The 14,202-nt window shown below is 43.8% G+C and overlaps 2 protein-coding genes across 2 annotated transcripts; both read left to right on the top strand.

The window, feature by feature from the left end:
• Window positions 1-1,865: 1,865 nt before the first annotated feature.
• On the top strand, window positions 1,866-10,673 carry hps4 (HPS4 biogenesis of lysosomal organelles complex 3 subunit 2). The gene is made up of 12 exons (XM_012860575.3): window positions 1,866-2,164; window positions 2,365-2,455; window positions 2,535-2,678; window positions 2,779-2,886; window positions 3,651-3,767; window positions 5,275-5,369; window positions 5,447-5,519; window positions 7,379-7,503; window positions 7,821-8,505; window positions 8,612-8,738; window positions 8,989-9,100; window positions 9,351-10,673. The coding sequence occupies exons 1-12, from the start codon at window positions 2,133-2,135 to the stop codon at window positions 9,520-9,522; spliced, it is 1,881 nt and encodes a 626-aa protein (XP_012716029.2). The 5' UTR covers window positions 1,866-2,132; the 3' UTR covers window positions 9,523-10,673.
• A 300-nt stretch (window positions 10,674-10,973) lies between these two features.
• On the top strand, window positions 10,974-13,976 carry si:ch211-170d8.2 (uncharacterized protein LOC571755 homolog). The gene is made up of 3 exons (XM_021310361.2): window positions 10,974-11,720; window positions 13,305-13,449; window positions 13,554-13,976. Exons 1-3 carry the CDS (start codon window positions 11,294-11,296, stop codon window positions 13,885-13,887), a joined length of 906 nt encoding a protein of 301 aa, XP_021166036.2. The 5' UTR covers window positions 10,974-11,293; the 3' UTR covers window positions 13,888-13,976.
• The last annotated feature ends 226 nt before the right edge of the window (window positions 13,977-14,202 follow it).

The following is a 14,202-nucleotide window of genomic DNA, read 5'->3' as shown; positions in this document are numbered from 1 at the left end:
CTCCTCTAGTAGTATTATATATAGTTACCATAAAAAAAACAGCTCAATTTTAATCAGTATAGTTTTTAAAGGTACGTTCAATAATGCTTAAATTACTTTTGTTAAAAATCCTACCTAAATGTTCTATTAGACTGATAGTATTGGTTCAGCCAGCAGTTATTCTGTTTTGTGGCGTGTGGTGTCCAGCAGACAGCTGGAAGACTAATGCATTTAAATGGGTTTATTATGAATTAATATATCAACTTACTGAAAGTTAGGTCTAGAAGTTAGTGATTAATTAGTTTAGCGAAAGTGCTAGTGCTAAAGTCAAACCTGCCAGCTAGCTGAGCTCTTTGAATCTGAGGCACTTGATGCAGATAAACAAAGAGTCTGAATTTGGTCTTTTGGAATGACATCAAACCAAACTTAACCCAGCTCTACTTCAACGTCCAAAAATTGGATTATACTACATGGATATCATCAGTGAACAGGATAGCTACTATCACCAATTCAAGTTGCCAAACAATGGAGATTGTATATAGCGAGTGTGAATGCTTTCTTTCTTTCTTTCTTTCTTTCTTTCTTTCTTTCTTTCTTTCTTTCTTTCTTTCTTTCTTTCTTTCTTTCTAAGAGGAGAAACTATATTTAAATATAGAGAAGCCTTGGTCTGGAACATGATTTGATTTGATTGAGAGCCTACTGGAGCTGTTCTGCCTGGGGTCTCTTTCAGTTTCATTCCAAATATTATTTTATAAAATTACATACCCAGTACTGTGTGACGTCACACAGACACATACATACATACATACACAACAAACAGTGAAAGCACAGTGTGAGACTAAATGATGTTGATAATAATAATAATAGTAATAATAACAAGTCATATATGTATACACATAAAATAAAATACAACTAACAACTATCATTGTTGATCCAAATAACTAAGTTCTAAGGTCCTAACTCAAAGCCAACACAACCTGATCTCGTACACTGCGAAAACGGATAAAAAAAATAAGTAAAATGTTCCTAAAATTTGTTTTTGTCCTAGATTTGAGCAGGTAAATAATATTATCTGCCAATGGAACGAGTATTTTGACCCCTAAAACAAGTTAATTAGAGACACCCTGCACTTGAAATAAGATGATGGAGATGAGTTGTTCCTATTTTAAGTGCAAAACTCGTATCCCATCTTATTTACCTCCTCAAATCAAGGACAGATACTCATTTTAAGAAAATTTTAATTATTTTTAGCTCTGTTTTTGCAGTGTAGTTGGATCCTCGACCAAAAGGCTGTTAATGGTTCCACAAACTAATTTCAGGACCAGAGGGGATCAGTATTTTAGAGCTGTGGCCCCCAGACTGTGGAGTGCGTTGCCTTCATCTTTGTGCTGTCTCTGTTTACTCTCTTAAGAAGCGGGTGAAGACCCATTTGTTCTAATGGACCTTTAACTACATTTATGCTATGATGTTGCATTTTGCCGTTTTATCTTTTTTTTCCCTACTTTTTATTTTGTGTTGTTTTATGGTTGTTTTTATTGGGGTTTTGTCAAAGGTGCTATATAAATAAAGTTTACTTACTCACTTACCTACCCAATTATTCCCAATTTTACAACTGGTCCACTAAGATGACGTAACTTAGCCGCAGTCCTAAAACCTTCTTTACAAAACGCGGCTGTCATCACGCTTCAGGGTCCACTTCAAAGCCATTAATAAACCTTACGGGGACCACAGAGGCGTTCATAAACAGGCAGTGAACTAAAACCGGAGATGAGTGAGACTCAGGGGGTGATGAGCATGCAATCGTGTTTATGATCAGAGTTTTTTCGAAGAACCTCTAATAGAAACGCGTCTGAACTTCCTACTAGTTTGTCCTTCCGTGCTTCCCGTACTTTCACATGACTTCCACTGCGTGTGACTGACCCGCATTCCTCAAGGGGCACTGTCAACTTCACTAGTTGCTTTACGTTTATGAGAAAGAGCCGCTACGCCAACTTTAAGCAGACAACACTGTCCGTCATTTGGCTTCTTTTGCGCAACAACAACAACAAAAGCGGTCAGCTTGCGGACTCCGTGTCGGATCCGCCGCTGGTTTCTGTCAAAGTGCATCTTCAGCCTGCAGGAGGAACCCCATGGTCGATCACCGAGGATAACTTATGGCTGAAGTCAAGCCGCCAGACTCCAGGAGGTGAGTTCTGATCGGGCTCATGTCATTTGTAGCTGGCGGTTCTGATCCGTTTAAACCGAGAAACCCGCCAGTTTCTCTCTGTGCGTCTAACGCGTCCCACACAGCCATCATGGAAGTGTCATCGTGTGACACTTCCATGAATCCCGTCCACCTGCTGCGGCGCCGTAAAGGAACTGCTTCCACGTTTGCTGGTGTTGCAGGTGCAGTTACTTCTTCCTCTACGATGGGTCAAAGGTCAGAGGAGAGGGGGACCCAACGAGGGATGGCATCTGCTACTTCTACCCGGAGGAGGTACGCCAGCCTCAGAGAGCTGGAGGGCGTTAATGATCCGGTTCCTGCTAAAGGCTTGGTGTTCTTTGGTTCCTCTCAGACCCCTCTGGACAAGCAGGACCTGCTCTGCGGTCAGCTGGCAGGCGTGGGCCGCTGCATCTCTGAGCTCTCCTCCTCCTCTGTGCGCACCCTGAGGCTGCGGCGCTGCAAGTTTGCCATCCGCATGAAGGAGGACTTGTTCTGGGTAAGAGCTGTGCCGCGCAGCAGCTTCGGTGCAGTTCCCCCACCCCCCAGTTTTTGAAGACGAGCCTGGTTCTGATTGTGTTCCTGTGTTTCTCTGTTAGGCCCTTGGCTGCTCAATGGAGGTCCCTACTGTCAGTGTCAGGGAGCTGCTGGATCATCTCATCGACCTCTTCTGTTTCTACAACGGCTCCGTTCGTCAGAGCTATCAGGTGTGATCTTCTCTATATTTGACTTCCAGCAGAATTGCAACAAGACAAATAGCCAAAACACGATAAAGGTTAAGGGTGTGCCTGTGTTCAGAGACGCACCAATCCATCAGCTGGAGATTGGTATCAAATGATTTTCCCTCGATTGGCTCTGATCGGTGAAAAATCTGATTTTATTTTCCCCCCATATTCATTAAATGCATTAAAACTTAAGACTACCCCCATATTCAATCTGCCAACTTATCAACAAACAGCATTTAGTTTTAATACAATTTTTTGGGTGTAGGGAAATTCAGGAAATAATGTTAATGTGCTTTGATGCATAAACAGTGACATTCTTGTATGTTCGTTTTCTGTTGGCAAAAACTGCTACTTCTGTCAAAGAAGTATGAGGGATTGCTGCAAAGCCATGGACAATGCAGACGACTCTCCCTGTGGCTCTACGCTCCTTCAGGAGGAGTAAATGCTGCTTGTTAAGACTCAATGCAATCTGCTGGTTTTCCTTAGATAGGAAACTTTTTGACCAGTCTGCATAATCTGATTGAATTTGACTTTGTAAAGTGCCTTGAGATGACATGCTTCATGAATTGGTGCTATTTAAATAGAATTGTATTGAACTGTAAGTTCTGCTATATTACGTTTGCCACATAAAATATAAAAATGAGACACATATATATATATATTACACAAGCCTAATCGGTGCCTCTTCAGCGTACATCTGTTTCGTCCCACAGCCTTCTGTAACGTGAGGTTTGCTTGCTCTGCAGCTCAACAGTAAGGAAAGTCTGGCTGCTGAGTGGGCGCGGTGCCTTGCCCACGTGCTGTCTGGACCCTCGGAGTTGCACTGTATCTTCCAAAGCGTGAGAACCGTAGACCTCACCAACGTAAGTTCTACTGCCGGTCAGAGTTCTGCTTTCGGCTGTGTGTTGTTTATCTTGCACCGCGGCGGCACACGAGACAGGATATGACTCTGTGAAAAGGTCCAGGGGTGTTGTGTCAGCGCTCAGCCTGACTCAATAACCTGTGAGAATATCTTCATCTCACCGGCCCTCCTCGCTTACATCTCGCTGCTTTGTACAGGGTTAGCGCAAGCAGGACTCGAACTTGAAAATCATAAACATTTTATACTGAATCAAAAATACTTTAAAGTATTGTAAATATTAAAATGAAGATTTGTTTTCCCCCCTTTTCTTCTTTTATGAAAAAAAGCAGTTTTCTTTTTATTTGATGCAAACGCATTTTGGAATACTTCATTCTTATGTTTGAAACTATTGTTTGTTAAAGACTTTTCTTTTAAGAGTCTTTAACAAAAAAAGGTTTGCATGAGGCTGCAGTAAAAACAAAAACCTGATCCAAACCATGGTAAAACCGCAACCTTCAGGTCTACCTTAAGCAACGAACTAACATCAGAATTTATGTTTTTTTTAAGCAACAACCAATCACAGTTTAAAGAATTAGAATATTGTGAAAAAGTAGAATTTTTTCCCCCACTCATTTCAGAGAGTGAATCACATGTACAGTGTTATATAAATTCATTACACACATAGTTAACTATTTGAAGCCTTTATTTCTTGTAATTCTGATTATTTGGATTTTCACATTAACAAAACTCCAAATTCAGAAAATCAGAATATGACGTAACTCCAAAAGTGATCTTTCTCTCAGAAATTCCAGGCTTTTGGAAAGTACGTTAATTTCTATGCACTCAATAGTGGGTTGGGGCTCCTTTTGCATGAATGACTGCATCAGTGTGGCGTGGGATGGAGGCAACCAGCCTGTGGTTCTGCTGAGGTGTCATGGAAGCCCAGGTTGCTTCAGGTCGTCTGCATTATTGGGTCTGGTGTCTAATCCTCCTCTTGACCATACTCCATAGATTCTCCGTGGGGTTCGGGTCAGGTCGGCCTGCTGGCCAAGTCAAGCGCAGTAACGCCGTTATCACAGAACCAGCTTTTGGTACCTTTGCCAGTGTGGGCTGACCAATGTTCTCTAGGAAACCTCTGAGGCCTCCAAAGAGCAACTGGATTTATACTGAGATTAAATTGGACTCAGGCGGACTCTGCCTACAGATTAGGTGACCTCTGGGGGGAAAAAAATTGGAGAATTTGTTTAACTGGATTTTACTGAGGGGCATCAGAGTACAGTATTGCTGCTTTCTGCTGGTCTGTTGCAAATAATCCATATAAAATGCATTGAAGTTTGTCTTTGTAGCGCGGCAGAATGTGAAAAAGTTCCCAGGATAGAAAGCTTTTGCATGCATGGCGCTTGTAGAGGTGCAGATTATATTAATACATTCCATAAATAATTCCCAGTATAAAAACTTCAACCGATCCTGTCTTGGCAGTTTTCTTCCTGCAGGCTCTGAAGTGTAGTAACTCTGACACTTCTTCTCAGGTGGATCCACTTCTCCTCCTCAAAGCTGCCCTCATTCTTCAGGCATGTCAGCGCTGCCCCCTGGTGTTAGCAGGCTGTGTTCTCTTTAGAGGAAGGTGAGCTGACGTCTTTAAAAGGACACGCCTGATTATCTGACTTTTTTTAATATCTGACTTCTTTTCATCTCTTCAAGAGTTGTCAGCACACAGATGCCTCCGCAGCTAACTACAAAGGTCATGGTTCATGAGAGTGACACATACTCTAAGGTAGGAATTACCGTTTTGTCCAAATCTTTCCTTAATCCTGTTTGGTAAAGTTCCCCCTCCAGCCGTATGAGAATAGCTGCACATATATCTCACAGAACCTGAAAAAATAAAATAAAAAAATAGGTAAACTTTAATTCTCACTGAGGCAGTGGAGCATGATACTTCTACCATGGTTCTTTGGAGGAGTTTCTTTTATGGAAATCTAAAATCTTTTTCTCCTTTTAGCCAAAACAAATCAAAATCTTTTATTTAAAGAACATCAATGCGAATGGGCTGGTCTTTAACTTTGATGTCCCTCTCACTTTGTGACGTTCTAAGCTCTTTCCTGAAAGGCCCATAAGTCAAATATGTGTAAGCTATCTATCGCTGAGGTTTTTCGTTTCCGGTTGCTAGATTGGTTAATGTAGCGGGCCCTGGTAACACTGTTGGTCATTGGAAATGTGTGCCACTTGTTTGTGGTTTTCTAAAACTGGAATGGCGTTCTACAAAAATGTTTCTCACCGATCTCGCAACAGGACATTTTAAAATAGCTACGTCTGTCCACAGTGCAAAACGTCTCCCTCTCACATTAAGGACCGACAGAGATGGCATAGATGATCAGTGTCTTACGTCGTCCATCTTAAAATCAATATTTAATGTTTTACAGCACAGTAGTGTACCTATTTGACTCGTTTGATAACTGCCCATAATGCTTTGTGCTGTATTGGTGTCGACCAGTTTCAGATTCTGACAGTACAACAAGTAAAAAATACCAAGTTTTAACTGTCAGAAGTGACTTTATTTAAAGCAGGGTGGCAACGATTGTTCCTACTACAGTCAAAATTGCAAGATATATTTACCCATTCCAGTAATATTAGTGTTGTTGGTAACATTTATCTGATGTCATCTTTAATTTGATACACAGCAAAAACATGAAATGATCACCAGGTAAATTTGATTTGACTTTTTGTGCTGAATGTTACACCTTATTCCATTCTGCTCTTTATGGACTAGCACTAGTATAACAAGCTCTTATTAACTGGTTAGCTAATCAGGCTTTTTGCTCGGTTGGCCAGAGTGCAGTCGGCTGCTAAACACAGACGCTACTTGTGCCATCTCAACTCTAATAAAGGGAATGGAAGGTTTTTGTTGGTATACTTAAAAATACTTACAAAGAGCAAAATATGTCTTTTTTTTATAAGCAAATCAAAACTTAGTTTATTTTCAGCCAGCTGACCAACAGCCCCATATTATATTCTCTTCTTTCCTCTGGTTCTTTCTCTGGCACCTCATTAGAATATTTTTTACAAATCATTGAAAGCTCGGTACCAGTAACTGGCCCATGTTTAGTACTGTCTTTTGCTCTGTATTGTTTTTCTTTTGCTCTGTCATGATCAGGTAGAACTAATATGAATAATTAGTTTCACTTACTAAAAAACTTTATTTATAGTTTGTGACAAATGATATAGTTATTAGATGTGAACACACAAACTTGTTACATTTTTGTTGTTGTTAATATTGGGCTCATCTGAAGGTGATATAAATTCCCCCCCCCCCCCCTTAAAAATAATATTTTAAACATACTAGTACGCACTGAATCCAAAATCTATTGCACCGTGGCGTTTTTTTTATGCAAGCACAAAACAAAAGACACTCTATGCTATAATTATGGTTGACGTTATGGAGATTTTACCTATTAGCCAGCTATATGCTAAGCTAGGCTAAACAGCTAGCCTAGCAACGTTTTAGCTTCACTCAACAGCTGTGACGACATTCGTATTGATATTAATTATGTCCTTGTTTTAAAAGGGAAGTCAGCTGAAAACCAAACCATCCCATTAACAGAAACTTAAGCTACTTTCATTTCTTTCATTGTGAAGACCCAGAGGTCGAGTGGAGCGAGCACACCCAGCGCCGACGGCGGTCCTGTTAGCTCAACTGCCGTGTTCCTGACACCATCCGAGCTTCAGTACCTGCAAGCTGCTCCTGTCGACAAAACCTCCCGGTAGTGTTTTCCCTCCTTGACTCTCCACCCGCTCACATGACACCCCCCGACCCCAACCAGATTTATTAAAAAGACTGAATAATAAGGTGTTTGTGTGCTCTCGCTCCTCAATGACTGCAATGTCTTCCTGCAACGTTAAACTTGAAACCGAATGACCGCTCCTGCCACCCAGCAGACTGTGCCGCCCTGGGCGTTGAGCCATGTTGCTCATGTCAAGCCGCCACAGGAGGGGACATGTTTGATTTTGACAAACGTCTCAAAAGTAGCATCAGAAACATTCTCAGTGGGTTGTGACTGTGTTGTTTTCTGCCCTCCAGGTCCCGCTTTACTCCAGAGAAAGATGCTTCCCCAAAGAAGACCAGGCTTTCAAGAACTTTGTCGGACACGCCCTCCCTTGAGTCGGAGTCGTCTCGTCCTACATCCTGTCAGTCCCCTGAGAAAGCGCCCTTCAGCCCGAGCATGTCAGGATCCGAAGACTCTGTGTTCAGTCCAGCTCCATCCCAGAGTGCTGCCGGTTCCCCCTACCCCTCTCCTCTGTCACCCGTACGTCTTTTTTCAAATGGAGGGAACTCTTATGAGACTGTGGAGGGAGCGCTGGATGAGTCCCACTATCACAGTTTTTACAGCAGCGCAGACGGAGTCAGCCAGATACACAGCGAAGGAGATGGTTCGCCGTTCGAGGAGAACCTCTGTCTTAACGGAGGTGCCTCAGGTGGAGGTGCCACCTGCGGGACAACACCGGAGCCCCGAGGAGCCGACTGTGGGGGCGATCCGTTGCGTGACGATACGACGGCAGCAGGAGACGTCGGCGTCTGCAGCAGAAAGGCTGAAGGCCACAAGGCGGAGATGAGACAGCCTCCTCCTGGTTCCTGTGCTTTTGACAGCTTGGAGGAGAGCCCTCTGATCCCCATGACGCTGTACACACACCGGGTCAACAGCCTGGTGCTGGCGCTGCTGGTGGAGCCTCGTTTCATGAGTGACACTGCTTCTATGGAGGAAGTGGTGAGCAAACAAAAAAAACAACATGTTTTTATGTAGACAGCATTACACAAGTGCCTTTTGTCATCCTAATATTAAGATGACTCTGTTCTTTGCGGCTCGTGTCCAGAATCACAGCAGCCTGGCTTCCCTCAACGGACTGGAGGCCCACCTCCGGGCCGTCTCCTCGGCGGCCCCAGGTGCTGCGGGTCCTTACCTATTCGCCCATTATGACTACATCCAGAGCACTCTAACAAGTAAGACCCCTGAGAGACGCTCGCGTGTCTTCCTGCGGTTCATCCTTCTCCCAACTCATTCCCACCTTCCCAGTTTGAGGTTTTTCTACTAGAAAAAGTATAAGCCAGCATCTGAGGAGGGATTTGGTAGTTTTATATTTGTCTTTGAATGGGCTAAGGGCTAATTAGTAAAACTGTGATCAGCATTCCTTTGTGCAGCAGACATGCCTAGGCCAGGTTAATGGTCCTCTGTTATTGTGTGTCTCTGCAGCCAACGTGTCTGGCCGACCAGGGGGAGCCCCGGAGCACCCTTTTGTCCGAGCCACATCGCTTCTCCACTCGCATTTCTTTGACACCGAGACTCTGCAGGAGGCTATTATCAGGTCAGCATGGCTGTGATGTCGGGGGAGGTCTTGTTCTTCTGAGGAGAAATTGGGGGTGGGGGGGATAATTAGCCAGGTTTCCATGTTTAACATTCACGTTGTCCGTCTCCTAAAGCGTTTTTCCTAAACTTGCACAGACCACACTGTAGCCGTCACAAAGAAACGCGTGCTGTTATCACGGCGGGCTCTTCTGCGTGCTCACCTTTTTTAATGCTTGGCATGGATGTGCTTTTTGTGCGCATCACCGCAGGAGCGCGGGCACAGCCGTGTACGGGACCCGCAGCGTGGCGCAGGAGACCTACTTCCAGCAGCACGGGGCGTCCATGCGGAACTCCGGCATCCCCAACCAGCAGGACAGCGCGTTCTCGCTGCCCAGCAAGGCCCGGCACAGACTCCTAAAACACGGGGTCAACCTCTTATGAACGGACGGCGACGCGGTGCCTGACCTCAGCACTCCGTCTAGAAAAATGCAAAAAGAAGTTGGTGAATCAAGACTTCAAAAGATTCCCTTTGTCGCTGCTGAAGTATCCTATGCTGATAGGAAATTTACTGTTTTGAACCTTTATTGCTGTCGTACATGTTGGAAAGCTTACAGTGCCTTATTCACTTTTTCCCCCCCACATTACGACCAGAAACTTTAACGTCTTTAATTTATATTTGATTTATGGGATGGACCAGCACAAAGAAGTGCATCGCTTTAAAGTGGAAGGAGAGAGAAAGATGGTTTTAGATTTGGTTTACCCAGATACCTCCTTACCAGGGACATTCAGAAGTGACCTGAATAAAGTGATAATAGAGTCCACTGGTGTGTAATAAGTGGCACCATCATGCTGAGGGGTGCTTTTCATCAGCAGCAACAGGGAGGCTGGTCAGCGTTTTTCAAAATAAAGATGGAGGCTGCAAAAGACTTGATACCGAGGCAGAGGTGAACCCTGAGAAATGTAGTCAAATCGATCAGTTTGGATCAAAGCATGGGCAGGTTTTAAAACGGCCCAGTCAAAGTCTGGAACTAAATCCAATTGAGAATCGGTGGGAAAACATGAAAATTGCACTTTTCAGACGCTCTCCGTCCAGTCTGAATAAGCTGAAGCTGTAAACAAATGCATGCGCTGCATTCCAGATTCTTACTTGGTTTCTTGCTGTTGTACCATGACAAACTGTGGAAAAAGGTCAAGAGGTGTGAATACTTTTGCAAGGCACTGCATCAGTCTTCTGGGGCTAAATACTGTTTTCAATGGGATTTTTAGTTATATATTGTTATATAGTGTTTTACTGTAAAATTGTTTATTTGGGCTCACTATATTTGCTTTTATAATGTTTAAGAAATAAATTTTTTGTCCCACAATGGGGAAATGTGGGACACATTGTTCACCAGTTCCAACTATCGTCATGCTACTGATATTTTATCTTCTTTAATGCAGCAAATAATGTTGCTCTTGTATTTTATTTGCTTTAGCGCACACATAAGGACTAAAGCAATGTTGCCTTTGTATCATTGACTCAAAAAGAGGGTCAGTTGTATTGCTTTATTTTCACCTATACCACATATGTTGTTAATAAAAGGTGGATAGATGTGCTTGCTGTTGTTGTTGTGAGCCTGTTTATGAAGAGATGCGCAGCGCTCTGACAGTCTCTTGCAGGAGTTGCAGTAAATGACCATGTGATCCTCTCAGCCTTCAATTGCAAGTGGTGAGCTTTTGTAAATTCATGCTTAAAGCCACAGGGACCCTCTTAGGGACAGCAGCAGTGGCCCGCATGTGGCCCTTCAATCAGGCCCCCACTTTAGTTTCTTAAAGCACTCCACAAATAGCGTGTGTACAGCACAGGTAATTGCCAAAGGCATTAATGTGTGAATTTACTTCTTTTTCTTTTTGCTTTAAGTCCTAATGCTATATGCTATATCTGGCGTAAATAACCTGCTCCACATATGGACTGATTAGGGTCATTAGCTGAGCGGCTGAATTTGAATGGCCCAGGTCGGCGCGCTTTGGGGCGCCTCATTATGCAGGCGCATTAAAAGAAAGCAGTGGGGGTCAAATGAGTAGTTGAGGAACAGGGACAAAAAGAGGGGCAGGGACGTGAGGAGGGTCGGGATTCAAATTCTAAGTGATGAGCTGTGCCCATTGTCAGTGGGGTATATAGCGCGCAGAGAGAAGTGGCTGCTTAAAAACCACAGAGCATTGGGGTCTCACCATGGCTGCTCCGAACTATATGTGGATCGCTTCACTTGTTTTCTTACTCACAAGCGACGCTGGAGTTTTAGGACGCGCGGTGGACTCGTTTGGGGTTCGGTCGCAGTCTCCGCAAAGCGCAGAAGGATCATCCAGGCAGGCTTTACGCGCGGACGGAGTGAGGCGGTGGAGGCGCGGCGCGGCCGCCGGTGCGCACCGGGAGCGCTGCGCGGAGCTGGTAGCCCCCTGGCAGGAGAACAAGCTGCAGGCTCCGGAGCATGGCACCGCGGTGCTGCAGCTCCGTGTGCGGCCCTATTCTCCCGGAGCAACGCGGGGTCTGGTTTTCCCCGGGAAGTCTCTCTTCAGCTTCATACGACGGGTTTACCTCTGCTGTCAGGAGAGACTGGGCTGCAGGAGCGTTAAAGGGATTCAAGGTAGACTGAGAGGAGGTAAGAATCCAAGAAAACGTGGAGAGCGATCACTTTGATCCTAGAAATAGTTGAGGTTCTTGCCTGGGGGTTGCCGTGGGCGCCTGGAGATTTAATGCAAAAAAAAAAAAAAAAAAAAAGCATGGGCGCTAGTGTGTGTTAACAAACTAAACAAAGCTAGCAGAAATATCAAATTGTGTTTTAAATTATTTGTTGAATTATTCAGTTGAGGTCGGAGCAGTCTTGATTTGTCAGTTATATAGATTGTCAAATTTTGTGTAAATCCCTTTAAAATCCAGCAGCAGCTGTGGCGTCAATCACTATCGGAGTTGCTGCAATCCTTTCTTGCAGCGCTTGGTGTGAAACAGCATTTCCAATAGTCTGTAATCTGAATAAGGATTTTTATTCAAGGTTACCTAAATAAGGAATTTTATTTAGCGGGGAGTGGAAGCAGCTTATCACATAATAACTTCAACCTTGTCAGGCTGCTGCAGTGGAAGGACTTATTTTGTGGAGCACCGCTGAACGGACATGCAGACCAGCAGCTGACTCTGGTGTGGGGCAAATCTGGCAGATATCTTTTCATCCCCGCAGGATGGGGGTGCTAAACCACACATGGCCACTAGTTGGACATGTGGGACTGTCAGAAACTGAAACGTCTGGGATCTCTTCTGAAAATGCTACATTTCTGTCATAGCTGAGAGCCGCTCCCCAAACTTAGTCCACAAGAAGATCACAAAATAGTTTAAAGATAATAATAATAAAAAAGGATACATATATCATACGTTTTGGCTTTGACATTTGCTTAAGCTTTTAAACATTCAAGATAGTTTCTTCCTTCTGTGTCTGACTAAATACAAAATAAAGAATCAGGCTCTCATCTTTAGATCTCTTTTAAACCTAACATTTTAAATGCCACATTTATGCATTTTGGGGTCTAAACTGGACCCACATTCAAACAACCAACAGTGGAAGGGGACGGTGTTACATTTAAGGGTCTATTTCTTGGTGCAATCGTGTAAAGCATTGTTTCAATAGTAAGCATAAACGTGAGATTATTTGATGTTACTGAATAGGCGATGCGAAAGAGGATATGATACGAAGCAACCAAACGTGAAATATAAGGAACAGCGATCTCATGATTGTCATAAACCTTAAAAGCAAAACCGTGCAGAGATTGTTAATGAGTTGATTATTGCAGGCAGAAACAGGGACATGTCCTCTGCATACCCATAAGTCCCAGCTGGACTTTCTCTCCATAAATGGTTCCGGTATCCAGCTGAGATTAACATGAGGTTAAAAACAGATTAAAGAAGTGGACATAATGTTTTATGCCGTGGTTTCTAGAACTGGGCCCCTGAGACCCCACTTGGGAGGTGGGGTCTCAAATAAAAACTCAAATAATTATAAAGTGATATATTTGCTGGTTCTGTTTGTGTAGTCGTTTTCCCCCTGTTTAACTGTGTTAAATGAAATGCTTGTGTACTAAGCTCATAGTTGGGGGGTCATGATTTTTCTCCAGTTACTTTCTGGACCAGAAGCTGAGAACCTTAAGGCTCTGTTGTATAAAATCCCAGACTGATTGTTCTGTTGCCTCCCCGCCAGATGCAGGGGTGGAATTTGTCCTCACCAGGGAGGTCTTATCAATGACCGTCTGGAGAGCCGAGCTTCACCTTCAGCTCTCCAACCCACAGCATCTGGACATCAACCCCATCATTCCCTTCATGGTGAAGCACAATTTTCCTACGAGGTAAAATTGCTCCTCCTGCTTTAGATCTATCACCCATAGGGGAAAAAGCAACAACTTCTAAACGATTAATGCTAAATGTAACGTTTCTTTTTTTTTCTTTGTAGGTACAGCCTGGTTTCACGGGGAGATGCCGTAGAACTAAAAGTGGACCTCCTGCTCCTTTTCCAGCACCTGCAGGAGGCGGCGGGCGATGCAGGCAGAGGCCGCAGCTTAGCAGTCATGCAGCTGGGGAGGCTGTTCTCCAACGGGGACCCACCAGGTGGAAACCCCTCTTTAGGGATTCTGCAGGACGCTGATGGAGAGGCATGGAACGACGGGCTCCTAGCTCTGGACGTGGGCCTGGTGCTGGGCTGCAGTCAGGCTGGATCGGGAGTCCCCTGTGGAAGCGGCGGTGTTCACCTCTCACTCGCCCCCTTCATGGCTTTATATTACAGATGATGGGAGGAGGGAAATATTTAGTCAGAAAAGTGAAAACTTTTAAAGGTATTATGCACTTCGATGTCACGTTTAATTTATGGACGACTTCCAAGCTCTACATATATAAATATAAAGATATATATATATATAAATATGTAAATATTTGTTCAAAAAGTTTATTCTTTAATTTTTGTGGTGATAAAGTTCTGGAAAAAAAAAATGGTGTGTGGCCTTCTCACTTATTAGATGCGGTTCAGTCCACTTAGTTCAGCTGTTCTGCCCATTTAGGAGCTGTGTGAAAGGGTGGTGAGAACACCTGAACAAACACATGCGCAG

This window comes from Fundulus heteroclitus, chromosome 12 (assembly GCF_011125445.2).
Source record: "Fundulus heteroclitus isolate FHET01 chromosome 12, MU-UCD_Fhet_4.1, whole genome shotgun sequence".
In the NCBI taxonomy this organism is placed as follows: domain Eukaryota; kingdom Metazoa; phylum Chordata; class Actinopteri; order Cyprinodontiformes; family Fundulidae; genus Fundulus; species Fundulus heteroclitus.
Note: the sequence above shows the minus strand (reverse complement) of the source record. Positions and strands in the feature narration are given on the sequence as shown.